Here is a 27,025-nt window from a genome sequence, read left to right on the forward strand (position 1 = left end):
AATGTATGGTTTGAGTGATATTATTGGCTTCCCCTAAATACAGTAGTACAGCCCAAAAAGTATTTCTACTTGATTGGTTTGTGACATACATTTACTGAAAACATGTGTCCTCTAGATGTGATTAAACATGCAAATACTTGACTACCTAAAACATGTAGTGCAACTCAAAATGTTCAATGCTAACATTCAGACTCATGGTCAGCATGGTCAGACCTTTCCAAAAAGTTTTATTGGATTATGTGGGGGGTGCACCGACAAGCCTAACCTCCCTCGCCACATAGATTTCGTTCCGCCTATCTAGCAACCCTGGCTAGCTCCACTCATCTGGGATTGGAAATTGGTGTAGCCAGTTCCATCAAATGAGAAGGTGGCTGAAATAGCCTGGGGCAGTGTGGTAGGATATGGAACCATGGAACAATATGGTAATGTGGAAATATGGTGTTGATGGAACCAGTAAAGTTAAAAACACGCAGGTTTTAATGATTTCATAGCGACATGCACATTTAAATGGACAGGCTTTACACCTGATTTCTGTTTGCTTATACGTCATACCCTCTGCTGCTCCATAATTCAAATCAATACACGAATCCGGCGAGCGTTCTGTGGAGGCTGCCATCTTGTGGCGACGCCATTACTGGTATGTAAACGAACCTCCGAAACTATTTCAGCTTGTGTAGGCCTATCAGTAATTTCTGAACATACCAATAATACATATAACCAGGCAGTAGATGTCAACCAGAATGACAAGCTGTAGAAAATGCACTGGTTTCTGATAAAATAGTGCTGTTCCTGCACTGACACATTACATGTTTTATTTTTGTGAAGGTATAACTAAATAAACCCAATTTCTTAGCAAAGCCACAGGTATAAGCTCTCAAATACTTTTTAAATTTTGTTCCTATCTGCTACAGAGGCTGAGAAATCAATCATTAAGTAGGCGTTGACACAATTGCTGAATTTCCAGAAAAACTTCAGGTTTTAGGGGGTTTTCTGAAATCACCCTTTGGTTTTACAGGCATTTTTTCCAGGCGTTTTAGGCCTAAATGGGTTAATGCTTTCAAATGAGGCGAGTATCTCCAATATGGCGACGTCCAGATCTGATGACACGCCGTGCAAACCCCTAATTGTAATTTTCCCTTAGGCTCAGGCCTCTGGCATCAGTGTAGTGCCTGGTGTCAGATTTTTAGCATGATAAATGTAAATGACTGAAGTTACTGTCAGGTCCTGCAGGAACCGGGTGAAGAACGCCATTGTAGACTACCTTAGCTACTGCACAGGATGTAGCGATGCTGTCTTAACACGGAAACCGGATATATATATCCGATATATATACTCTTTTGATCCCGTGAGGGAAATTTGGTCTCTGCATTTATCCCAATCCGTGAATTAGTGAAACACATTGCACACAGTGAGGTGAAGCACACACTAATCCCGGCGCAGTGAGCTGCCTGCAACAACAGCGGCGCTCGGGGAGTGAGGGGTTAGGTGCCTTGCTCAAGGGCACTTCAGCCGTGGCCTACCGGTCGGGGTTCGAACCGGCAACCCTCCGGTTACAAGTCCAAAGCGCTAACCAGTAGCCCACGGTTGCCCCAATATAGGAATTGAGCCATTATCATCAGAAAGCAGGAGCAGAATGTCCAAAACACACCAAGAGAAGGCCAAGCCAAGCTTTCAGGCCAAACTTTGTGCAATTCATCCAACATCACTACCCATGTGTAACATTCAAAACATTGACCTTCAGATTGTCGATGTGCTCTTTCAAGGAGATAACATATCTGTGCATGTCATAGTATGTTCCATGTAAAAGTGCAGAAATAGGGCATAAAACATCATAACTCAAGAAGCCCCACAACACACCACATGATTGACTCAATGTATTCACAAAACAGCACACGATTGGCTCAATGTTCTGTATTCGCATGTGGACGTTTTAGAAGGGGTGGGATATGTTAGACAACTTTACAAATTCTATGGAGGATTTTTTTGAGTGCTGTGTGTCCTCATTAGAAACTCTCTGACTATACTGCCTCAAGCTCAAATAATACGTTATGCTCTATGCACAGGATTAAGATGGTTTGGATGGTAATCTACAGTACTTGATGGTTTGTGGCACCAATAAACAATTACATGACAACAACAGTATAGCGTTTAGTGTCACTGTCAATTAGTTGTATTTTAGAATAGATAACTAATTAATTACTGATTGTCAGCCTTTATCTATAAGGCTATCAGTATGAATATTACTGTTATTATATGACAGATAAACTATAATCACAATGTAGGCTGATAATTGATAATGGAATGCTTTCATATTTGTTCAATAATCAAACATTGATAGCAACCATAGACTGTATAGAACTATAGTTCTATACAGTCTATGATAGCAACGATAATATTGCCTAAAGAATATTGTATAGGTTAATCGTTATAATAGTTAGCCTAGCTATTTACCTGCTATATCCCTGCAAAGCCATATATTAGTAATAAACAGGGCGATACAATACAAAAAGCAACCTCAAAATGCAATGCTATCACATATTTTATTTTATTTCTAGGGTAGCACCTTGTCAAATACCACTTATTCCCCTGGAGTGGTAGTGTCTAAATACTCCAAAACAGTAGGTGGCAGTCTATACAACATGTGCCCTTAATTTCATTGAAAAGGAGGAAGGCGGGATATGAGTGGCAAAAGCAACATGCCTGTTTTAAAACTGATTATTTAGGTAGAACTTTGGCTGAAAACGATACAGTTCTGAAATATGGATAGTATCAACGCTAAGTACGTCTCACAGAAGATCAGCAAGACTCGATGGAGACCAGTCTCTTCTGCTTCGTTGCAGCAACCAGAAATGTTTGCCACTGGTTCTTGGGACAACGAGGTGGGCTGTCACACGTAAAGCTAAAGTTATCATTAGCTAACGTTACATAGCTAACTGTGTTGTGTTAATGTCCCAATGTTAACCTTCCCAGGATAATAAAGTGTCGTTGTGGACTATTGGTGACCATGGAGTGGCTAGTATGGAAGATGAGTTCGAGGGAGATCCCCAGTTACTTTGTGAAATAAAACACGAAGGAGACGTCCTTGATCTCCAAGTAAGTTTGCTTTTTGCACCATATTTAGGAATGGAACTATGGATAAAACCAGTAGATTAAAGAGGCTCCAGATATCTCAGAATAAGGCATGTAAGAACTTCTGCTTTAAATATAAATCTGCTGTACTGTAACACTGACCACTTAATTTTTGGCCCAAGTTTTTAGATGCAGATAGACTAGTCACAGCATCTTCATCTGGGGCAGTGACCATCTACCGGCATCATCAGAACAACCAGGTATTCAATTAAATCACATATTTTCATTGATGTTATTGTAGCCTGTGTATATGAACTATAAACAGGGCTAGGTAAACTCTCAGTATGAATGGATGTGGTAAATGTGAACTTGACAAAGGGCTAGTCCACACGTACCAAACCGATCTTGTTTTCTCTGTCTTCCCTGGAACCGTATCAAGAATATTTGCGTCCAAAAGGATCCATCTCAACACGTTACTTCATATCCCAAGTCACCTGATTCTTCATATCTAACAAGTCTTTGTTTTCCTTCTACAGACCCTGTCTGTGGCTCACAGATGGGACCGTGCCCATCACTATCCCTGCGATAATGCCCCGTGCACAGGAGTGGTCTGCAACAGCCCTGAGGTGGTGTCGGTTGGAGAGGACGGGAGGATTATACTTTTCCGAGCTGACCAGACTGGGGTATTGCGCACTATAGGTCTGTCTGAAAACTGTTCTTTCGTTTGCATAGACTTTTACATAGATTTGGCCACCGTTATTCAACTATTTTGTTGTTCTTATATTCAGATTTCCTAAAAGGAATGTATTTTCATGTATTCAGTTTAATATTGAGAATATAGTAATATAATATTATTTAGATTTAGATTTACTGTCAGTTGAATATTTTTGGTAACAATTGTTTTTAATTTCAGAAAATGCAGACAGCAGCACAATCCATGCCGTTACATTCCTGAGAACAGCTGAAGTTCTTACAGTGAACTCAATTGGCCAACTTAAACTCTGGGACCTCAGGCAACAAAGCAATGAACCTGCACAGATCCTTGCCCTGTAAGCGTACTCGCACACATTTCACATTTTTCCACTGATACAAATACTGATATATTTTGGTTTGTTTACTTTGTTTTAGTTGTTAATTATACCCATTCAAACAAAAATGATTCATTTACTGTTTCCCAGTTTTTTTTAGGCCTTTATACTTTATAGCTCTAGCTCTGAATGTCCCAGTCTGAGCATAACACAACATTTAGCTGGTGTAGAATTGATGCAACATGACATATTAACGTCAGCCACTGCCATTGTTAAATGTCATATTATTTATAGCGATATCGGCCAATAAACACAGTTGCTAATCAGTCAATCAACACTGCATCAATATTCTTAAATTAAGAAAATTGAGAGAGGAAAAAAAGGATAGAGACTTGTGCAAAACCAAAAGATCCGCATCTGTGTGATGTTCCTCTTGGTGAGTAATTGCTGATTGTTGTCATTCTTTTGTGTGCTGCAGCACTGGCGACCGAGTTCCTCTCCACTGTGTGGACAGACACCCAAACCAACAGCACATAGTGGCCACAGGAGGACAGGACGGTATGCTGTGCATCTGGGACGTCAGGCAGGGCAACATGCCCTTCTCGCTCATGGAGGCCCACTCAGCCGAAAGTGAGAATTGTTTTTATATTAATGTATCTTTTATCTACTGTATTCTATTTAATCTATGTTATTACTTATTTATATTTTTATCTACTATCTGTTATTTTATCTATTCTATTTATTTAAATTTTATCTATCTTTTGAATTGGAAGTAGCCATTTATGTACTGTTCTCTTTGCAGTGTGGGAAGTCCACTTTCATCCCTCCAACCCAGACCACTTGTTCACGTGCTCAGAGGATGGATCCCTGCTGCACTGGGAAACTTCCAGCAGCTCAGACACACCTTCATTCCTGCAGAGTGAGTATCAGTGCCTACCGACTGAAATCTCAGCCAAACTCCCACAACAGTCTTGTATATATGTTTGTTATGCAGACGTACTGTATATTCTAAGCAGCATTTACTTGTACAGGGGGTTGCAAAAGTATTCAACTGCAGAAATTCTGCTGCATTGTGAATCATCTGTAATTGTCACTACACAAGCAGAAAGGCCAGCTAGCAATGCATGTATGCATAATCCGTGTATGGTTTGTACATTTATTATTCTGTTTCCAAATCAAATCTTTTTTTTCTATTTTTAAAACCAAAACAGAAAAAGGACAACATTTTAAAAAACGAAGGAGCAGTGGTTTGTTTTCTAGGAATTGTAGCAAATATCAGAAAAGATTAGCGTGCACTCTGCTCATCTGATAGTTTACCACCAGAGAAGGTTGATGAACCTTTGATACTACGACAGCCAAGAAGAACTACAAAGTTATGGCCACACTTCAGCCTTATGCAGAATTTATTTTTTTACTTTTTGAGAGTGGAAGAACACCGCTCTGCACCGCGTTGGTGCCCCACAGTGCTTTTCTAGGCCTAAGGTTGTACTCAAAGCAGAACCTGCTCAGTTTAGTTTTTAATTTATTTCTCTGACTAATTTAATGAATGAATGTCAGAACGTTTTTGTTTTGTGTTGTTGTTTTTCCTTTTTCTGTTTTTCCATTTTGGTTTTAAAAAGAACAAAAAAAAGTTGTTTTGTGGATCTGGTTTGGAAACGGAATAATGAATGAACATGCACTAATTATTTATTATTTATTATTTATTTTCATGCATGTATGTATGCAGGCATGTATAATGTATGTGTGAAGCACAGCAAAGAAAAGGCTATGTCCTCCGAGCTTTGCACATGTGGCCCCCTCTAAGCATAATAAAGTGCTGTATGCCTTTTAACTCATTAGTGATGTGTACATTTCACTCTTTCACTATTTCTTCCCATAGGTGGACGTAACACTAGCATAATATCCCGCAGTGCAATTGCCCCAGCGGGAGGAAACCAATCAATTATCAGTGCGTGGCTTTCTGGAGACTCAGGCAAAGGCCACCTTGAAACAACCCATATGCTCCCTAGTCAGACCCTTTCTGTAAATAGTTTAGATGTGCTTGGCCAATGCCTTGTATGTGGGACTGATGGAGAGGCAGTATATGTCAACAGACAGGTTCCAGTTTGAAAGTTATCTTAAAAAAGTATTTTTTGTTTATTTCTTTGTATGTATTTTTGTAACATATTGCTTACTCATTACTTGTGAAGATATCTTTTCATATTTCCAATTTTGGGTCAGGCAATTTTTCTGTCATTATTTTCAGCTGAAATAACCATGGGCAACAGTAAAATAAAAGCCGGATTTGTCTTACAGCAAGGTGTTGGAGGTGTTTTGAGCTTATTGTGTGCTATTCCTGATGTGTGTATGAAGTTACAATGCTTTTTTAAGTACATTTATAATGAACCATGACATGTCTAAATAGTATGTCTAGTATTGTTGGTTTCTTCAGTAAATGTGTAACTCTTATACATCTTGGTATAATTTAGATTGCAAGTTTGTCTGAAATCAGTATCAAGCTGTACTCTACATCCACACCAAGCAAACATGGACAATCACACATCGTATTGCTTGACAAAATGGAGAAATTGATGAGAAATTAGATAGCAAGTATTCAGTTGAAAATGTTATTACTGCTATTACTTCACAAGACCCTTCATGATAGATGATCATATCTGGCTCTGGTGAAAATTAAAACATATCACCCTCTAGTGGCGAAAAGGCGGAAGTACTCAAACATCCGGGCAACAGTAAATCGTAGGAGAGACATTGGAAAACCTTGGCGACAGTGACAAAACAAAGACGTTGGGATTATATTTTGTTGTAACTTGCCTTAGACCTTGTACTGGGAAATATAAATCCGTTATAAATGATAACACTACATTCTATATGAAACTGCCCCAGACGCCGAGATCTGTGGAGCACCTTGGAAATCAACAGGTAAGTGGCATAACATTGAGTATCAACAAATAGCTAGCTAACAAGCTAATGTTAGTACCTAGCCAGTTCAGCTAATCGGATACTTTAGGCCCCTGTTCAAGCCTAACTTTGTTAGCTTGCTGGTTAGCTAACTATCACTGAATTAGTTCAGTTGTACTTAAATTGTAATAACCACTCAGGGAAAACTATGTTGTCAGTGCTCATGTAAACGTGGCATGCATAATTAGTGATTAACCATCTTCAAAAATTGCTTATTTGTACAGGAAGTGTTCAAATGTGGAGTTATTCAAGTTAGGTAATGTTAGCACATTAACTTTAGCTAACGTAAAGTAGCTGACGGCTAGATCGGCATTATTATAAAACTATTATTAAATTAACTATTAAGAGAGTCAGCTCTGTCCCAGCGTTTGGTACTTCTACATACAAGCAGGTACTGCGCAAAATTGAGATCAATTGGCTAACTCTCGAACTTGTTCAAATGTCACCTGCCAGTTCAGCCAGTGACTTGGAGGGTTAGCTGCAGTAGCTGAGCAGTGAGCAGTGTTGACCGCACCTAAACTAGTTCTAGCAGAGCCCGTCTCCTAATAGACATTCTCTGGTTCTAGTTAGCTTTAGTCAGGATAGCTATCATTAGCTTAGGCCCCCGGTCAGTCAATCAGCTGAAGTGGTCGTGGGACGTTGTGGAACACGGTAGTGACAATACTATTATGTTTTCGAATAAATTAATCAAAGTAAGACTTTTCGTGTTTACTTGCATGGCTGCATCAAATGTTGAATCAACTTCTCGGCCTAATTGATTGTGGCGAAGTAACATTGAAAAGTTGTAAAATAGCTTAATACATGATGGTGGTAAGATGCATTTCACTATGGATATGGCTAGCAAGGACCTATTATCTGAAAAGGGAAATGGATCGATCGAAAGTTGCAGTGTTATTGTTATACAGTACATCTGTCAGGTATGGAAGGGACATCATGTTGAAGTTGAAACGGCGTGAGCTAACACTGTCATCCTAAATACGTATGTTGTCTTCCTCCAGCAGCTGAGTAATAAGAAGTGAATGGTCGGGACACTCGTGTGGACATTCGACACGCATCTCCCAGGCAGCAAGGAAGCGCTGCATACAACCACGTTCTCCCTGTTGGCTGTCAACATACATGTTTTTACATGAAGAGAGGGGAGAAACCCGAAGGATACCGACAGATGCGACCCAAAACGTTCCCCGCGAGCAACTACAGTGGCAACAGCGAGCATATGCTACAGGAGATCCGGGAAAGCCTGCGGAATCTCCCACGGCCTTCCGATGGCTTGAAAGTGGACATGGTCGCTGTTGATACGAGGCAGCAGGGACGCAGTGGCAACCCCAAAAATCCTTATTACAAGGCCCTTCAGGAAATCCGGAAATCCCTGAAGCCCTTTGAGTATGAGTCGACTTCAGATGTCAACAAGCAAATGAAGCTTCAGCTTATTTCAGCTGGCTTTGAAGAGGTATAATTACGTGATGCATCTGTGTCCATTTATGTATTTGTTTGCTTGCTTGTATTGCATGTCTATGGCCTGGCCTGTGTTCATCAGTTCATTTGTCATTTGCTAGGGGGTAACTCATGGTGTTCATTTAGTGTTCACAATGCAGTAGAGGTTTAATCCAATTTGGGTACAATCAGACAATGGCTTAGTGCTCAAAAGACTATTTCAGCTGAACCAAAACATGATTAAAACGAAGGCATTTGGCAAGCGAACTGACAGACCTTAACATCCATGTTCAATGATCTGACTGTGCTTCATTCTGTTGGCGGCCGCAGGAGATGGCAGTGCGTGCCCTGAAGCAGACTAACAGCCGCAGCATAGAGGCCGCCATTGAATACATCAGTAAGATGAGCTACCAGGACCCCGTCAGGGAACAGATGGTCATGGTTGCGGCCGCCGCCCGCCCCGTCAACGCAGGCATGAAAGGGCCAGGTAGGCCTCTCTCTCCCCCTGGGAGCTGTGTTGGATTTGGACTCCTTTTATGCTTTTTTTTATGAGTCATATATGATGGGGCTTGTATTTTCCTTGGTATTCAGCAATCAGACAATGGCACATAGTGCAGTGTTGTGAGATGAGTGTAATTTGAGTCGTGGGTCTGCTCGGCAGCGCTCGATTCGCTTTTGTTTTGCTCACAACTGTGTTTAGGAAGTGTGAGTGTGAGCGATGTTTCCTTCAGAGCCCTGTGTTCCTCTGTGTTTTACGTAGGTGGGGCTCATATCCAGCAGCCGGTGCTCAGGAAGCCCAGCTGGAAGGGCTCCAAGGAGTCCCTGGCCCCCCACAGGCACGGCCCGGTCATGGTGGACGCGGGCATGATGTACCGCTCCAGCAGCCCCGGTCCGCAAGGCGGGGACATGTCCGGACGCCCGCCGCCGACGCCGAGCGGTTTCCAGCAGGCCCACCTGGGTGGCGGGCAGCGGGTCAACCCGCCGCTGCCTCCGCAGATGCGTAGCGTCACGCCGCCGCCCAACCGGGGCACCACACCGCCCCCGTCCTCCTGGGACGCCAACCCCTCCACCAAGCGCTTCTCGGGGAACATGGACTACCTGGGGCCGCGCATCTCCCCCGTGCCCCAGAGCGGCTGGTCCGAGGGCTACCCGGCAGCGCCGCCTCCCTCCCAGAACCAGCGGGGCATCAGCCCGGTGCCCGTCGGGCGGCAGCCTATCATCATGCCCTCCTCGGCGGGCAACAAGTTCACCTTCCCCCCTTGCTGGCCCCAGAATGGCAACCCTGCGCAGTCTGACTACATGGGGCACCAGAACGTGGCCATGAGCAGCAGCAACCGTCAGCCCCCGCCGCCGTATCCCATGAACCCCAGCAACCGCCAGAGCCCCACGGCGCTGCAGATGCAAGCCGGCGGTGGTGGCCCTGCCCCGTCGCCGCCCTACGTCAACGGTGGCAACCTCCCCCAGTCCATGCTGGTCCCCAACCGCAACAGCCACAACCTGGACATGTACAACCTGCAGCCGTGGGCCCAGGCGCCACCACACAGCTCTGGCCAGCAGCAGGCGTCCTCGGCGGGGGGCAGTGGCCAGGACCTGGCGCCCCCTCCCTCGTGGGCGAGCCACAACGTCCCAGTCCGCTCCAACTCCTTCACCAGCCCCCAGATGGGGGGCAGCCGCGGGCAGGCCGCCCCCTCCAGCTCCCAGCCCTCGGCCACCACGGTCACGGCCATCACCCAGGCGCCCATCCTGCAGCCCGTCAAGAGCATGCGCGTGCAGAAGCCCGAGCTGCACACGGCCGTGGCGCCCACACACCCGCCCTGGATCCAGCAGCAGCAGCAGCAGCAGCAGCCTCTCCCTCCGCCACCGCCGAGCCCCTACCAGGAGAATTCCGCCTCGGGGGGAGGAGGACCCCCTCAGATGACCATGGTGGCCGAGGCGCCCAGCTACCAAGGCCCCCCACCACCGTACCCCAAACACCTCCTCCAGCAGCAGCAGCAGCAGCCATTAGCTCCGTGTCCAACCTGCGAGCCCGGCTCCAAGCAAGGCGCTGCCGGTCCTGAGGAGGCCACGGCCGCAGCGGACGATGACCAGGGCAGCAGCAGCTCTGCGGAGAGGGAGCGGGAGACGGCGGAGGCGCCCGGCGGTGGTGGTGGCGGTGGCGGCGGCGGTGGCGGCGGTGGTGGTGGTGAGGGCGAGAAGAAGCAGATCACCACGTCGCCGGTGCCGGTGCGGCGGAACAAGCGAGACGAGGAGCGGCGGGGCGAGGTGCGCGTGCCCATCTACTCGCCGCAGGCCTTCAAGTTCTTCATGGAGCAGCACGTGGAGAACATACTCAAGAACTACCAGCACAGGATCCGCAGGAAGAAACAGCTGGAGAGCGAGATGCAAAGGGTGAGAACACAGAAGGCTTCCCGATGTCATTGGCTGTATTTTAGCCTAAAACAAGCTGATCTAGTTTTTTTTCGGTACTCTTTTGGTCCTTTGAAAGACCTTCTTTATGCTCCCATAGTCCTCTGCTATTTCTCCTCTATTTATTCCTGTTTCTAGGGGTGTAAAGGTACATGTATCCATAGCGAACCGTTTAGATGCAGGACAGGAAGTTGGGTTCAGAACAGATGTGTACCGAATGCAGTCAAAAAGAGCAATTTCCCACAAAAGCATATTAAGTGACAGACCATATGTCAGTTTAGTTAATTAATGGCAAAAAACATTTCACACCTTTTCAAAATGCTATTCCAGCTTTTTGTTGTGCATCTGCAGTATTGTCAGTGAATGTTAGGCGAGCAGCACTTACAGGATTACTTTACTGAAAATTAACCGAACCGTGACTGCAACACAGAGGTAAATACCAAATCATAATTTTTGTGTACCGTTACACCCCTACCTGTTTCTCTTACTGGCATTCCGTGTCGGTGGGGGCAGTTCTCCTTTCCGGAACTCTCCACAGGCCGTATGTAGTCCGCTGTACCTTTCTTACTTCTCATCTCTCTCTTTATTTCTCTCTCAGTCCTGTCACTAACCTCTGGTGTAGCAGGTAAAAAGCTTTCTTCCTCGCTGTCACCTGAATAGTCCACATGCACCACTGTGCAAGTAAGCCACATGTTCGTCACGAGTATTTGCTACTTTTGTTTGACGACATTTTAATCAATTAATGTCCTAAAATGTTGTAATGAAATAGCAATATATTTAACATTTAATATACTAATGTATGAGTTTGGCACAAGACATACAGGGCAATGTAATAGTTTCCCAACATTGCATAGTTAATGTATGGCTATTAAATTACATGCATTTTGAATTTCATGTTTTCTCATTAAGATGAGTTACAAATAATTAATGCATGCAACGCAAATATATGTTTTGTTCCCCATTTCAATTACAAATCTCTGTGGCCTTTGGATGCGTTTTCCCATCATATAACCTCTTCTGTGTGTGTGTCATTTGTTAGTGGTTGATACGTCAGTTCTGCATGGTATTTTAAGAATCCACATGTGACTGCATGGCATCGTGTGTTTAACCAGATGATCTAAGAATGTGATGAGTCACCTGGAATGAAGGGTGTGTGTGCGTGCGAGTGAATTCAGTCTATAATTATTTATGTAACGTGTGTTTGTGTCTAAGCAAATCCTTTTGTTATTACACCTGCATGTGAAATCTTCACTAGTACCTTATTTTTGGTTAACAAACCCCTCTCTGTCTGTCTGTCTGTCTTTGTGTGTGTGTGTGTTTTTGTGTGTGTGTCCCAGGTGGGCCTATCCGGTGACGCCCAGGAACAGATGCGTATGATGCTGAGCCAGAAGGAGTCAAACTACATCCGCCTGAAGCGCGCCAAGATGGACAAGTCCATGTTCGTCAAGATCAAGACCCTGGGCGTGGGCGCCTTCGGCGAGGTCTGCCTGGCACGCAAGGTGGACACGGGCGCCCTCTACGCCATGAAGACCCTCCGCAAGAAGGACGTGCTCCTCCGCAACCAGGTGGCCCACGTGAAGGCCGAGCGGGACATCCTGGCCGAGGCGGACAACGAGTGGGTGGTCCGGCTGTACTACTCCTTCCAGGACAAGGACAGCCTGTACTTCGTGATGGACTACATCCCCGGCGGCGACATGATGAGCCTGCTCATCCGGCTGGGCATCTTCGAGGAGGAGCTGGCGCGCTTCTACATCGCCGAGCTCACCTGCGCCGTGGAGAGCGTGCACAAGATGGGCTTCATCCACCGCGACATCAAGCCCGACAACATCCTCATCGACCGCGACGGACACATCAAGCTCACCGACTTCGGCCTGTGCACTGGCTTCCGCTGGACCCATGACTCCAAGTACTACCAGAGCGGTGAGTGGACGCGGGGGAGACTACTTCATTTGGTCAGTTTGTATATGCGAGTCCACAGCAGTTAGGTATGCTCTTGTCAAGAGTGAGAAGAGGGATGGTAGACTAAGGGTTTTCATAATTGGTTTTGAGTATTGTATTGTTTTATAATATTGGGCTTTTTGCCTTTATTTGGATAGGACAGTGAAGTATGACAGGAAGCAGGTGGGAGAGAGAGACAAAAAAAATTACATTCATTTTTTTGTTTTGTTTTGCATGGAATTCCATGTAATCTAGCAACATATAGCATGCCATAGGCATTCAAAAGCATTCTCCAAGTGGACTAGATTATATAGCTTAAGTGGCTTGCACGGTCTGCATTTCTAAAGTGCTGGAATACTGTCCTCACACTTCTGATGCTGTGTCGTTGGCATCTCGGCAGGCGATCACGTTCGACAAGACAGCATGGACTTCAGCAAGGAGTGGGAGGACTCCGCCAACTGTCGCTGCGGCGACCGGCTCAAGCCCCTGGAGCGCCGCGCTGCTCGGCAACACCAGCGATGTCTGGCCCATTCATTGGTGGGGACGCCCAACTACATTGCCCCAGAAGTGCTGCTACGCACTGGTAAGACAATACCAGACACTGCAGGGTTGGACAAAAGATAGGAAACACCTTATTAAATAACATGCAGTCTCTGTCACTGAGTTTTGCCTTCTGTCCTATGTTATGCTTCCCAGAGCCCGTTTTTCCTGGTTTTTGGTATGTAAGTGTGAGTTCAGACCAAGCGGCAATATTCGATAACAAACAATGAAGCCACCACGGAAGTTTCTAAACCTGCCCTACTATCCAATTATTATTACGACAAACAATAATGTCTGCTGTGATTTATGTGTTGTCTGTCTGTCTGCCTGTTAGCTTACATCAGCAAGCATAATAAACATGGTGGCGCCCATAGGCTCCTATTTCGAGCTTCATACCTGCTCTTCTGAAAACCTATGGGTGATGTCACTTGAGTTTTTGTCCACTTATTTATACGGTGGAAGCTTTAGACACATTTCCTCTCGAACCACTTGTTTGTTTTTGTTACCAAGGCCCCAGCCATTGTCCCAGGGTTTAAAATGTCATCTGTGTCCTTTTCTTGTGTCCAACGCCAGTACATCTCCTTTCCATCCTGTCTGTATGAATCTGACCGGATGCAAACATGTCCAAAAGCAGTGGATGTTGGTGACGGCTATGCGCTTGATGAGTAGCGGTTATGTGTTTCACGAGTGCTCCTCTTCTCCGCAGGCTACACCCAGCTGTGTGACTGGTGGAGTGTGGGCGTGATCCTCTATGAGATGTTAGTGGGTCAGCCGCCCTTCCTGGCCACCACGCCACTGGAAACTCAGGTCAAGGTAAAGCAGCATTTTCTAATACGTTTTGTTGGTAGGCATTGCTGAGCTTTATGGCGATACTATTAAACAAGGGGTGTTCAATACATTTTTGAGAATGCCCAAACAAACCAAAGTTTGGGTTCCATTTGCCTTTATACTTGACTGGTCAAAGTATGTCTGATTTTTAGCACTCAAGGTCTTTTTTTGCCATAGATTGCAGCCAGATGCGTCCTGTCCACTCCGTAGTAAGTCTGTTCATGCTCATACGCTCTGTGATTTGTCCCCTTTGCTGTGCTTCTGCTCCGTAGGTCATAAACTGGCAGACCGCACTGCACATCCCCCCTCAGGCCAAGCTGAGCCCCGAGGCGTCGGACCTGATCGTCAAGCTGTGCCGCGGGCCCGAAGACCGCCTGGGCAAGAACGGCGCCGACGAGATCAAGGCACACCCCTTCTTCCGCTCAGTGGACTTCTCCACGGACCTGCGGCAGCAGCAGCGGCCGGCGCCCTACGTGCCCAAGATCACGCACAGCACCGACACGTCCAACTTCGACCCGGTGGACCCGGACAAGCTGTGGAGCAGCACCGGCGGCGGCGACGGGACCGACGCCGACGGCAACCGCAACGACGACACGCTCAACGGCTGGTTCCGCAACGGCAAGCACCCCGAGCACGCCTTCTACGAGTTCACCTTCCGCCGCTTCTTCGACGACAACGGCTACCCGTACAGCTGCCCCAAGCCCATCGAGTACGAGGAGGAGGGGGAGGAGGGGGACGCCGAGGCCACCGGACAGGAAGTTGTGGCGCAGGCTGTGCCGGGGCGGGACCTAGTGTACGTGTAGAGTAGCGGCGCGTCGTGATTGATCCAGTCTTGCCACAGCATTCCACGTCTCTTGCGCCTCACTTTGCCTTATATGGACTGCTCTGTGACAACTCACTGCAACAGCAGGGTAGAGAGAAGGCAACGGCCACTTGTGTTGTTTTTTTCTTCTTCTTTTCATTCGTTTGTTTTTCTTTTGTCATTTTTTTAAACCTAATATGGTTTTAAAGGCCACAGTTCTCAAGGAACAGAGAGGGTATGTATTTAGTCTTTGTCTGAATATTGCCTGTTTTGGGGGCAGGACTTTGGACCTGGGACATTTTACCTTGGTTTATAGCGCCTAAATGAACAAAAGAGCAAAGGTCTTCTCCCGGTGAAACCTTTTTTAATGTTAACAGAGTGAGAAGGGTGTACATCTCCTAAATACACTACAGATATATTTATTATTGTGAGGTGTACAGGGTACACTTGCTCTATGAGGTCTGAACAGACATAAAATGGTGAAACATTTTGCTTTCACCTTTGTGGGAAAAAATGTTTTAAACCTTAATTTATTTAAAATGTAAGTCTTGATATGCTACTGTAGGTACTAGGCGCACACATTTTAAAGAGTTGAATCTTGCTTTCAATACAGTTTGTTAATTTATATTCAAGTAGGTCTGTTTCTCACTCGGCTTGGCTGTGGATAGATTATGCGCAGGGATGGTTATTATTTCCTGAAATTCAATGTTGCTGTGCCTTTTTCCCCCTTTCTCTCCTTTCACCAAATATCTAGAGAATAATCAGCCTGTCAATTTAAATTAACTAGTATGAAATGCAGGATTGTTGGATTTTTTTTTTTCAAGTCTTGTTTATTTGTCTAATTTATACATAAATTTGTATTTATAAATAATGCTGTGTACATTTGAAGTACGAAAATTGTCAAATCACTATCTTGTCAGTCAAGGAATTTAAATCTGAAGCCCATATGCCTCTGTGTGTCTTAATCTCAAAGCCTCACTTCTCCACTGTAATGATTCAGATGAGGAATACGAATCCTTCTTTATTTCCTCTAGGCCCCTCGGGCTATCTGTACTCTTCTGCACTCGGAGAGCAAATGAACCTCGGGTGTGTTGAACACTTAATCAGAGTGAATGAGGAGGAGGAAGTTGTCTTTCTATTGAGCACATCATCAACTCAGATCTCACAAATCGTTAGAGTCTGTGTCTTCACCTTGCCATTTTTTCTCTTTCTCTCCCTCTTTCTTTCTTTATTTCTTTCTCTCTTTCTCCCTCTCCTTCTCTCTCCCTCTCTCCCTCTCTTTCTTTCTTTCTTGATTCTCTCTTAATTTTCTCATTCTCCACCAAAGCACTAGATATAGGGTTAGTCCCGACCTCTTTTTGTGACTGCCTACTCTTGAAGGACTGACACTACACTGAGTTAAAAAAAAACTGGATTTTAGCCCTGGAAGGCAAAGGCTTAGGAAATCTGTTCTGGGAGTCTCATCCAAAGGTGCACACCTTTTTGCTACTTTTTGTGTTTTGAAAACAAATTGAATGTCCAAACAGATGAAAGGGTGTTTTATTCCTTTGTGTGTTTTATCCTTTGGTCTTCTTAGTGTCCAGGAAAAAAAGGTTTGAATGTAGTTTTGGGAACACAATGTATATTTTCTGCACTGGTATTGTTGTTATGTAATTGCAAATGGTTAAAAAAAAAAAAGAAATTGGTGAATTATGTATAAAATGTTATTTTTTGGGGGTGGGGGTGGATGCAGAAATGGATGGGTGACGAATAAAGAATGTAAACCACAACATTTCTTTCATCCGTTTCTCTTTGTGAACCTTCCACCACCTTCATTCCTCGCAGGGTTTCCTGTCCGCCACAAAACAACAAGCTGCCAAAGGGAAGAGTTGCATAACTTTGCACAAAACGTCCTTGTCGTGTCTATTGGCAGGAGAAAGGATTGGCACAGCAGAACACTTGCTAATGATACTGAAGCCCCCAGTCGAGTGAACCCATGCAAGATGACAGCCCCAAGTTAATGAGACTCTTAACTACTTTTTGATCATAAGTTTTATGTAATTTCTAGAAAACAAAACGTAGTTTTACAGACTATAACTACGACAATGTGGCATGGTCTACTTTGAAAATAATTAGATTTTAATGTTAATGTGATGAAAATGCATTGACGGTTTTTCATACACTGAACATTTTCCACACACTAGGGGGCCCTGCATGTTTAAAAATGAGCCCAAATGAACATGGTGAACCTGCTGGACCGGTTTTAGAAAGATACATGTTTAATGAGTATATGTCCTCACGTAGGGTGAGGAATGTATAGGGTTAGACAACATAGTTACATAAACAATAAACAATGTTCAACAATCATCTTAGGAAGGATTTCACTATGGTCAGTGAGGGAACTGGTATCAATGTGTTCCCCTAACTTCTACACTATTGCTGTCATTTCCTTACGTTCAGTGTGGTAATTTCCTTACGTTCAGGCCGTGATATCACAGAGTAAGAAATGTATTCTCAGATTGAAAATGAAGGATTTCTTTCTTCTGTGGCTACAACTACTCTTGAGTGTGATATACAAAAGGCAGAATTAATATGCTTTCATCGTTAAACTGTAAAATTATTTACTTGTATCTATGTACAGTAAATAAATAAAGTCTAATGTACAGTCGTGCAGAGAAATTGTTGTTTTGGTTGAAATAACACATGCAATTAAAATTGGGCCCTGGTGCTCTAAATGCATCAGCAAGTCCATCCCTCAAACGATAGCTGTCCCCCAGGCTGTGGCCCTTGGCCCCTTGCCCCCTTGGCCCCCTCTCTCTGTGGGCTTGCCATGAGGCATCTCAGTGTGTTTGAGTATCAGTCTGCAGGGACAGAGAATCAGAGAGACTGTGAGAGCCATGTATGGTTGGCATGCAGTGTCTGTCACCTCTTATCAGAGTGGGAGAGAGATAAGTACCTACGCTGTACTGAAGGGCTGGGTATGTCCAGTCTCTCCTTCTCACACTGTTGTGTGTGTGTGTGTGTGCGTGTGTGTGTGAGTGTGTGTGGATGTTTGGTTCAGAATGTCACTTTCCCTCTTTCACTCCACCAAAGCAGGTGTGTGTGTGTGTGTGTGTGTGTGTGTCTTGGGAGTTCTGTTAAAATAGAAAGGGGAGGGTGGGCTGAGGGGTGCTAGCGGAGTAGAATTAGGAGATAAAGGCTATTGTCATTGTCAGAGCTCATGCATTCTCAATGTCCACTGCTGACTAAAGAGCCAGCAATGCGGCATGGAAAACTGGCATCCACCCAGCTTGATATGGAGGAGGAGGGAAGTGAACAGGTTGAAAGGGTGCGACAGACACTCATGATGAAAATTAAGAAACGGAAATGTAAGGGAAATAATGTGGTGTCAAAAGTAAAAAAGTTTTTAGTTCAAACTCTTTTCAACGGTGCAGAGTTTTAACCTCGTCTTCCCTACTGTTCTCTCTGAATCTCCATTCTCTTCTCTCCTTTTCTCTCAAGTCTGCCAAAAAGCAAGGAACAGACGTAAATTGTTAATGTTTATTTTAGGCTTATTGCATTCTTCCTGTCCACTGGGACCACAAGAGTGCCTCTGTGGAAGGGAAATGGACATTGTTTCCATCAATATCGCTACTGTTTATGTGTTGCTTAAACAAAGATAAAAATACTACATGCATAAATGGAATTTTCTGGTGGATGTTAACCTTTTGCTTGACAGAAATTAAAAGTCAACTGCAAATTGTGGGTCGACCTTTTGTCGTTTGCAAGCCCATGTTTAAAGATTGGGCTATTTTTGTACTGAATATATTGAAAACACCTGTTTGTGAGGGAGACAAATTGTTTTCTTCAGTCATGAACACCATTATCCAGTTCTATTCCCAAGTCACCTCTTTTCACATCAAGGATGACAGAAATATATGTCAAGACCCTGCGTTGCAAAACAGTAGGCCCTAATAATTTTTCTCATGTCACCTTTTTAGTGCAACAACTCCAACAGTTTGTCCGGTTCAAACGAGCCCAGCCACCATAACTCACACCATAAATGGAGGAGAGTGACAGATCTGAGGCTCATGTGAGATGTAGAATATCTGTAGTACAAGAGCGTGCATTTATCAGCCCGAGTGTTCCCCTCAGGAGTGGCGCTGGCTCGGGTCCTGTGCAACGTCACTTAACATTCCACAGGAGCGGCCAATCCCGTAACCTAACAACCACGCAAAGTGGAAATAAACAGACCCCGGGTGCTGAAAGGCTGGTGGTCCGTTGTATAGGCCCTGCATTTAGTAAGGCTAATCACCTAGAAATAAAGGCTTATATAGGCAATGAAAGATAATGTGATGAAGGGGAATGTGATAAGGATTTGAGATGACATCATGTTTATAAGCTCTTGGTTTTCAGGGTTGAGGGTAATGAGATGGTTATACCCTTCCAAAACTGACCACACACACACACACCAAAAAAAGAATGTGGGGGAAGCTGTGTTCAGACAGAGATATCAAGAAAACAGACATGCTAGAGAGATTTTGCATATTTCTTAAAGAATGCAGCAGGTCTTATTGCTGTGTATTTTATTTTTGCAAAAATAGGCCTATAACAGACAAAGTGGCCAGATGTTGCATCAGCACATTAAGCCACTTGTAATACTGGAACATATAGCATATAAAACCTGAATATTTAAGCAATATGACACGAGTGAGAGTGGGGTTGGTAAAGGATATCGCAGTAATTTGGCCGTAGGTATGAGGCTGAATTACAAGCAGTAGGCCTAGTGTGTTTTTAAGACATAGGCCTGCTGCTTTTGACTACCTTTTTCTAAGTTATTGCTGAAAAGATCAGAGGGTATAGGTGTCACAATGGTTTAATAATAGACTATGAAGGATATTAATCTGCACACTGCTGTCCCACAATGATGGATGAATATTGTAATATAGGCCTACCTATGATGTTTTATTAAAGAGCCATTTTATCATTTTGGCGCATGGCCACAAAATTGCTAGCCAACATTACGTCAACGGTTGGGCGTGGCCCCGGTCGCAGAAAAAAGCTCTGTCTTTGATGAGGCATGCATTTGCATCCCAGTCTCTTCACGTGAACATCTCTTGCTGGAGTAAGTGAAACCGCCCATGAGACTCGCAATCTAAGCTAACACTCAGCCACTCATAAAAACAAGGAGTCCATTTCAACGGGACAACGATGGCGTCAAAATGTCCTAAATGTGATAAAACGGTCTACTTTGGTAAGTGAAAGCCATGCACGTTCATTATCATCGTTTCGCATGGGGTCGGATGCAACCGACCATTGTAGTGGACATTGCTTAAAGCGAAATTACTAAATGGACCTTAGCCCATGGGAAAGCCTGACAGAGTCGAATATGGCAAGATCTAACCAAGCTAATTTGACAAAAAAAAAAAAAACAAGAACTGAGGGGAGAATTCACAGGTGCAGTTTATGCAGTCGAGGTAAGGTTAGTTCATCTGAACCATGCGACCGAACCAGTAGGCTATCTAGGCAACGACGTTTATCGACGTGGTAGGCTAACTCCACATTGGTTATCCGATACTGCTCATTTTCTGCCGAAGTCGTGCGCTTTGGGGTCAGTTAAGGAAACCATATGAGCGGATGCTGGTTTAGAGCAATATGGACACCATGTGTTTGTTTAATTGTTAGACAGATTAAACTACAACCCCCCACTGACAATCTCGTTAACCGAGATATCTTAACTATGCACGAAAGCAAATCCGGTTAACTAACGAAGAGGAGCGCCATGTTATTTATCGAAACTAACCTAGCACCGTGTTTAGAGGAAGCATTCAGCGACACCAGTTTTGCAGTAGGGTTTGGTGAAGTAAAAATCCTAGAGACGAGGATAATTTCAGTACCAATGACTACGGACAGCTCCCTAAGCGGCGAAGGAGCAACTTTCACCGCTTGTGACATTATAAGACCTGCTAATGGAAAAGCATCCACTTTCATAGAGCTATGTACAGTATAATGATAAATGAGTAGCCTAAATCTGCGTTGTTTTGGTGTTGAAGGCATTTGCATTTAGATCATTAGCCTACCAGTCGGAATGGGCTAAACATCGCATAGGCAACTCAACTGCTTAAAGAAGTAGGCAGAATTTAGGTGGACTGGAATGTCTCACGAGCGTGCGCGTGAATTGGTGTGCACTACAGTCGAGTATTACTTTGGAACGGATTCAGCAAAACACTTAAACTGATGGGATGCCTTACTGTACTCTGTGCATCTGCAATCCTTTCCCTGAGACTGAATGGTAGTGGCAGTTTCATGAGAGGATGCTAGTAGCCTAGTCCTATATGGGTTCAATTCTCGGATTGCATGTCATGCCATTTCCATTTGATTTGAGTCTTAAGTCTTAAAACCACCCTAATTTATGCACCACATCTTCTTTTTTTCCCTTCAAATGGGCCATTGAATAAGAATTTAGCTTTACTTATTCGTAATAGCTAAAGGAAAGCATGCTTATGTTGATGCTGCTGCATTTAGGAGGAGCATACATGTGGATGTCTGAGTTTAAACAAGGCCATATATTTTTTTTAAAGCAGGAACAAATGATGAGTCTGATGAGTCACTCACTGTTAACATTCCTTGTCTAAACCATTGTGTTTACTGTCACTAAACATCTTTACTTATTCAGAAGAATTAGGGAAAGATTAGGTAAAACTCAGCAGAAAACACAGATAACAGTTGATTTATTGGGTGTGTCCCTAGAGTGAAAACATCCCAGATAAGTTGATCAAGCCAATTCCTAAATGACATCTTCATTTGACACATCTTCAAGTCACACAAGCATGCAGAACTCATCAGACTAAAAGGCACTAAAACAATGGGTTGTGGCATTGTGGAGTAAATCTATTAAATTAACCTGTAATTGTGTACACGATAATGATAACAAAAACATTTTTTGTCTTGGACGACTCAATGTATTTTACATTAAACATAGTCAAAGCAAGTGAAGCCTGTTCATTTAGCTTTGTATTCTATTGTATCACTAACTCTTTTAGCATCCATTAAATGAAATGAAAACCGAGACTGTTAAATGGTCCAGAAACTATCCATGCATTGCAATAGGCAGATGGCGAATGAAAATGGTCTTCAAGCTGATACGCTGATATCAAATTTCACTCTTTTGCTTGCACTCCCTATCGCTTCACCTTTATCTTCTCTCTCTCTGTCCCCCAAAATACTCTCTCCTTCTCTCTCTCTCTCTCTCTCTCTCTCTCTCCAGCGGAGAAGGTGACATCCCTGGGGAAAGACTGGCATAAGTTTTGCCTGAAGTGTGAGCGCTGCAGCAAGACGCTGATCCCTGGAGGTCATGCAGAGGTGGGTAATAGAGACGGGCGGCGACCAGGCGCCGTGACGGCCCAGTCAGCCCCCAGGATCAGCCCTCACTGTCATATCAGTGACACCAGCGTGCCCATGGAAACCCGTCACCCAATGAGGGACTGGGCTAGCGTGTTCCATTTAGCTGCTTGAGTCATCCCCTCCAGGATGAGTTCCAGCTCTGGTGAATACACACTGCAGGTCCTGGAGCCAGGGGGAGAGAAGCCAAGAGATTTATAAAACAAACAGAGACAGAGAAGCAGTGCAATAACTCAAATGACCCACACTGCTACTGCTTTTCACTCTCATTAATGCCATAAACTTATGCTAATGCTAGTTTAATCACTGGGTACATGTATATATAATGACAACGATAATGTAATGACAATAATAGCACCTTATAATGGTCATTTAAAGATCAAATATGTTTTTGTTATTTGTTATATTTTAACCTTTTACATCACCATAGTTTATTTTCGTCAAGAAATTGAGTGAACTATATCTGCAATTCCCCCACATGTTGTGAAATGCTTTGTCTCACTAGACATTATGCTTCTCTCTGCACACAGCATGATGGGAAACCTTACTGCCACAAGCCATGCTATGCTGCCCTCTATGGACCAAAAGGTGCAGTACATCAATCTATTTTACAGTAATTACTCATTGGTGTCAGGAGGTTATTATGTACCTGTGTGATACAACTGCAATGTAAACACAAAAGAACACTAACATTTTCTTTATTGATTATTGTCTCATATCTTGTATAACGAGGCCTTAAAATAATTGTGCTTAAAGGTGCTTTAAGCGATGCCACACGCTTTTTAGGCTATACAATTTTTTGTCACTTACAGCAAACATCACCTCACCATTCGCTAGCTGCCTGTGTCCTGAATACACTGTAAACAAATGTGATCACTGTGGACAGCCCAGGCTCCAAAAACGGCAACAAAAACAACCTGGGCAAACCTAGCCCATAAAAACATAACAAACTGTTTCAGCAAATCACAGACAAGATGCTCATTTAGGAGAGTTTCAATTGCACGGGAGGGAGGGGGAGGAAGTAGCGAGCTAGCTCTCTGTTTTGTTTGAATGATAACAGAAGTGACGTTACCCAGCATCGCTTAGAGCAGGGAGTGTAATGAATTTAAAATGGATTTAATCAATTAGTTCATACCATTTGATGGTAATTTTGATACCATAGATTTAACCATACCATAGAGACCCAGTCAGACCAATAGTATGAAAAATCAGGAATAGAGTTTATTTACAATGATTTACAATTGTATCAGAGACAGCATGACTTCACCTAAAGATCCATCAACTGCTCTAACTAGACAAGGGAATAGTTAGAGTTTAAGTATCCTTCCAGGCTGACGGGAGATGGCGTAGGTCATCCCATCTCACGTGGACTACACTGAATCAGACCCTGATTAGTGGCAGCCTGGCAATCCGGAGCAAATAGCTACTGACGCAGCCATGCACAACAGTGAAACACTGCAAAGTCATAATATTCCTGCTTATCTCTAAACACAGTCACACAGAGATATACACAGGGACAGTACAGATATCATAAAGTCATTACATAGAATTATACTTTTAGTATCAAAGTGACCTACTAATGAGAAATGCAGAACATTAAACCACATATTGGAATATTGGACATAATGCAGAACATTAAACCATATATTGGAATATTGGACATAAAGTTCTATTCCACTTTCTCTCACATTTTACTGGATTCACTCAGCCAGTATAGTTTTGCAGTTTTACAGTACCCTTAACAGCTTTTTATCAGGTCGATCTCTATGATGGCTCATAGTGGCTCTCTAAATTAATGCTGGATTACTGCATTGATGAGGTCAATAATTAGATGATGACAACAACATTAACATTTTTATTTACTTAAAATTAGTTGAATTACTGTTAACATTTCATTTACCATGTGATTTGATTTAAAATGTAAATGGACAGTTTAGCATGTAATATCACCATTTGTTATTATTACACCATTTTTATGTACTAATGTAAATTTCTTTGTGCCAATTTCACACATTTCTTTGTCTGTGAAGGTGTGAACATTGGAGGAGCTGGCTCTTATGTCTATGATACACCTGTCACCGAGGATGCTGCCAGCGTTCCCACGGAAACTGAGCCGAAGCCGGCAGAGAAGAAAGCATCCGCCCCCCCTAGAGGCCCAGTGAAAGGTAGGAAAGGCAAAAAGGAGCTTGATGGCAGTCTAGACCACCTGTGGATTTCCCTTGGCACAATGTCATGGAGTGTCTCACACATTTTTATCTCAAGCCAACATATTCCATTTCTGATCTGAATGAAGTCTATGACTCTTTGCTGCTATGTTATTGTAGGCAACTTGCTTTGACATGCAATTTGGGAGGAAATGCCTGATCGAGGGACAAATCTGTGTTGGTAGAACATGAATAAAAATGGGAGAAGATTAGTCAAATCATTTCCCCTCAAAACTTTTTCACATTAAGCTATCATGACATCACCATTGACAACCATTTTCAAATATTCACTCACTCGGAAAAAATACCAATCTGATTATTCTGAATCTAATCTTCTAAAAACATTCCAGTATATATAAATACATACACCTCAATATTATTGCAATTGTGTAAGTTTGCTGCAATTAAGATGAAGGGGTTCATAATCTGGATGATTTCTCCCCAGCTGCAAGTTTCACATCCTTCGCTGGACAGCCAAACGTCTGCCCACGATGCAGCAAGACAGTGTATTTTGGTGAGTCTAAACAACTTTATTCTTTCAATGCAGGTCATGTAAAAGTTCTGTACAAAACCTATCATAGACCAGGGGTTGGGAACCTTTTTTGCTAGGAGACCCATAAATACCAAAATATTTTTTTGCATTTTTTCTCTCTTGTTAAGAGACATATTGATGGGCCTACTTTTCTCTACAAGCCAGATGTAGTCAACAACATTTTACTTGAAGGTTCCCGACACCTCACAGTCATAAACTTTGGAGCTGGATTTGTCAGATTAAGATTTGGTTGTAGTTAAAACCCAGTTTGAGTATTCTCTCTCTCTCTCTCTTTCTCTCTCTCTCTCTCTCTCTCTCTCTGTGTGTGTGTTAGCTGAAAAGGTGACATCCCTTGGTAAGGATTGGCACCGTCCCTGCTTGCGCTGTGAGAGGTGTAGCAAGACTCTGGCACCAGGGGGCCATGCAGAGGTGAGTTTGTGTGTGTGTGTGAGTGAGTGTGTGTGTGGTGTGTGTGTGGTGTGTGTGTGTGTGTGTGTGTGTGTGTGTGTGTGTGTGTGTGTGTGTGTGTGTGTTTTGTGTCTGCAATGCAGTGGAAACTAATGAAATATATTCTACTTGATGTATTTCACAGCATGATGGCCAGCCCTACTGTCACAAGCCATGCTATGCTGTCCTGTTTGGACCCAAAGGTACCTCAGAACATCACACTTCAGTGAATTCCTATCAGATATACAACCAACAACAAAACATAATGTACATCATTAATAATTTTTATGGATACATTTAAACAGGTACATCTCAAGTGTCTTAACTGCGTAACTGGTTTGAATTTGTAATTATTAATTTTTCTCATAACAGGTGTAAACACTGGAGGAGTGGGAAGTTATATTTATGATGAGCCCAACGCTGAGCCCCAACCTTGAGTCCTTTAACTCTCAGCCTCCCGGCCACCAGCACCACACACCAGGCTACCCAGCTCTTCTCTTCCGATGATGTGCAACTATGGATCTCCATCTCTAACTTCGCTCCATAGCCATTTGACCACTTCTTTTAATACTCTCCGTCTTCTCTTTCCTGTAGCCATATTTGTTGGTGTGTGTACAGTATGTGTGTGTGTGTGTGTGTTGGGGGGGACTTGTAGTCTATCAACCACTAGCTAGTCTGCTGCTGTCTGCTTTTCTAGAGAAATGGAAAAAAAATAACCGTATGTGCCCTTCCAAAGGCATGAACGTAGATGTGTGCATTTTGAGAATAACCTGTTAATGTATTTCTACATTATTTGGATATATTTTTTGTAAGATTCTTTGCCCTTGTGTTAATATATGGTGTTACTTTTTTTGAAAACCTTATATGCAAAGTGCCATGTGAGTAATCTGCCAACGATATGATACGGACATGGGTCAGCGGGATGTGCTAAGTCTCTGAGTGTTAGTGTGGCAAAGGCTTCACGTCCGATAAGAAATACCTCTCTAGAATAGAACTAGATTAATTTGAAACTCACATATAGAGATTTGAGACAACTCCCAAGTGTTTTTTTACCTGCTAAGGTTTAGGAGTGAGATCCTATAGTATGTTTGTATTCGTTATTACTAACAACTGTATAGACGTATACCTTCTATTGTTCATTTTCTTGAGCACCTGTTTCATAGAAGAATTGATTTGACACAGATTTTTTTACATAAAGATGTGAATGTGTGACAAAAGGCTTCTTGTTTTTTTTGGCAATGCCCATGTTCTGCCACCAGGGAGAGCCATTGGCATAGCTGACAAGATTTACACAACAACAGTGGGGGAAAAGGCCCTATTGTCACATACCACTAGAACATACCAGACTGGCTGTGGGAAACAGGTGAATGTAATCAGTGATGTTTTTCCTCACCACCTCTCTGGGTTAGGTAACTAGATCAGCATTTTCCTAAATGTTATCCTCCACTACTTATAGCCTTGCAAAGCTTGATCGCATATCATG

The 27,025-nt window shown here is 43.5% G+C and overlaps 3 protein-coding genes across 4 annotated transcripts; all 3 read left to right on the forward strand.

Moving 5' to 3' along the window:
- Positions 1-2,658: 2,658 nt before the first annotated feature.
- nup43 (nucleoporin 43) lies at positions 2,659-6,391 on the forward strand. Its single transcript, XM_076271676.1, has 8 exons — positions 2,659-2,879; positions 2,971-3,093; positions 3,252-3,329; positions 3,606-3,768; positions 3,983-4,118; positions 4,576-4,727; positions 4,900-5,016; positions 5,977-6,391. Exons 1-8 carry the CDS (start codon positions 2,760-2,762, stop codon positions 6,204-6,206), a joined length of 1,119 nt encoding a protein of 372 aa, XP_076127791.1. The 5' UTR covers positions 2,659-2,759; the 3' UTR covers positions 6,207-6,391.
- Positions 6,392-6,785: 394 nt separating this feature from the next.
- On the forward strand, positions 6,786-16,771 carry lats1 (large tumor suppressor kinase 1). 2 transcript variants are annotated; one of them, XM_076271674.1, is made up of 8 exons: positions 6,786-7,016; positions 8,054-8,502; positions 8,817-8,973; positions 9,247-10,874; positions 12,230-12,812; positions 13,231-13,413; positions 14,077-14,183; positions 14,471-16,771. In XM_076271674.1, the coding sequence occupies exons 2-8, from the start codon at positions 8,182-8,184 to the stop codon at positions 14,999-15,001; spliced, it is 3,510 nt and encodes a 1,169-aa protein (XP_076127789.1). In that variant the 5' UTR covers positions 6,786-7,016; positions 8,054-8,181; the 3' UTR covers positions 15,002-16,771. The 2 variants fall into 2 exon arrangements, with proteins under 2 accessions (XP_076127789.1, XP_076127788.1); XM_076271673.1 differs by having other exon boundaries at positions 8,057-8,502.
- Positions 16,772-20,073: 3,302 nt separating this feature from the next.
- Positions 20,074-26,759, forward strand: crip2l (cysteine-rich protein 2-like). The gene is made up of 8 exons (XM_076271842.1): positions 20,074-20,212; positions 22,226-22,320; positions 22,890-22,947; positions 24,390-24,524; positions 25,009-25,077; positions 25,430-25,524; positions 25,688-25,745; positions 25,915-26,759. The coding sequence occupies exons 1-8, from the start codon at positions 20,170-20,172 to the stop codon at positions 25,977-25,979; spliced, it is 618 nt and encodes a 205-aa protein (XP_076127957.1). The 5' UTR covers positions 20,074-20,169; the 3' UTR covers positions 25,980-26,759.
- Positions 26,760-27,025: the final 266 nt, after the last annotated feature.

Source organism: Alosa pseudoharengus, unplaced genomic scaffold (genome assembly GCF_046254945.1).
Source record: "Alosa pseudoharengus isolate Yale_2024_CS ecotype anadromous, Long Island Sound unplaced genomic scaffold, YU_APseudo_1.1 YU_APseudo_1.1_scf_7, whole genome shotgun sequence".
Taxonomy (NCBI): domain Eukaryota; kingdom Metazoa; phylum Chordata; class Actinopteri; order Clupeiformes; family Clupeidae; genus Alosa; species Alosa pseudoharengus.

Bases quoted from the DNA above. Each gene is read 5' to 3' on its own strand.
- nup43 (XM_076271676.1), top strand. From the start codon at position 2,760: ATGGATAGTATCAACGCTAAGTACGTCTCACAGAAGATCAGCAAGACT. The intron at 3,769-3,982 runs GTCTGTCTGAAA...TTTTAATTTCAG, and splicing joins TGGGGTATTGCGCACTATAG to AAAATGCAGACAGCAGCACA. The intron at 4,728-4,899 runs GTGAGAATTGTT...TTCTCTTTGCAG, and splicing joins GGAGGCCCACTCAGCCGAAA to TGTGGGAAGTCCACTTTCAT.
- lats1 (XM_076271674.1), top strand. From the start codon at position 8,182: ATGAAGAGAGGGGAGAAACCCGAAGGATACCGACAGATGCGACCCAAA. The intron at 13,414-14,076 runs GTAAGACAATAC...TCTTCTCCGCAG, and splicing joins AGAAGTGCTGCTACGCACTG to GCTACACCCAGCTGTGTGAC. The intron at 14,184-14,470 runs GTAAAGCAGCAT...TCTGCTCCGTAG, and splicing joins CACTGGAAACTCAGGTCAAG to GTCATAAACTGGCAGACCGC.
- crip2l (XM_076271842.1), top strand. From the start codon at position 20,170: ATGGCGTCAAAATGTCCTAAATGTGATAAAACGGTCTACTTTG. The intron at 24,525-25,008 runs GTAGGAAAGGCA...ATTTCTCCCCAG, and splicing joins CCCTAGAGGCCCAGTGAAAG to CTGCAAGTTTCACATCCTTC. The intron at 25,078-25,429 runs GTGAGTCTAAAC...TGTGTGTGTTAG, and splicing joins CAGCAAGACAGTGTATTTTG to CTGAAAAGGTGACATCCCTT.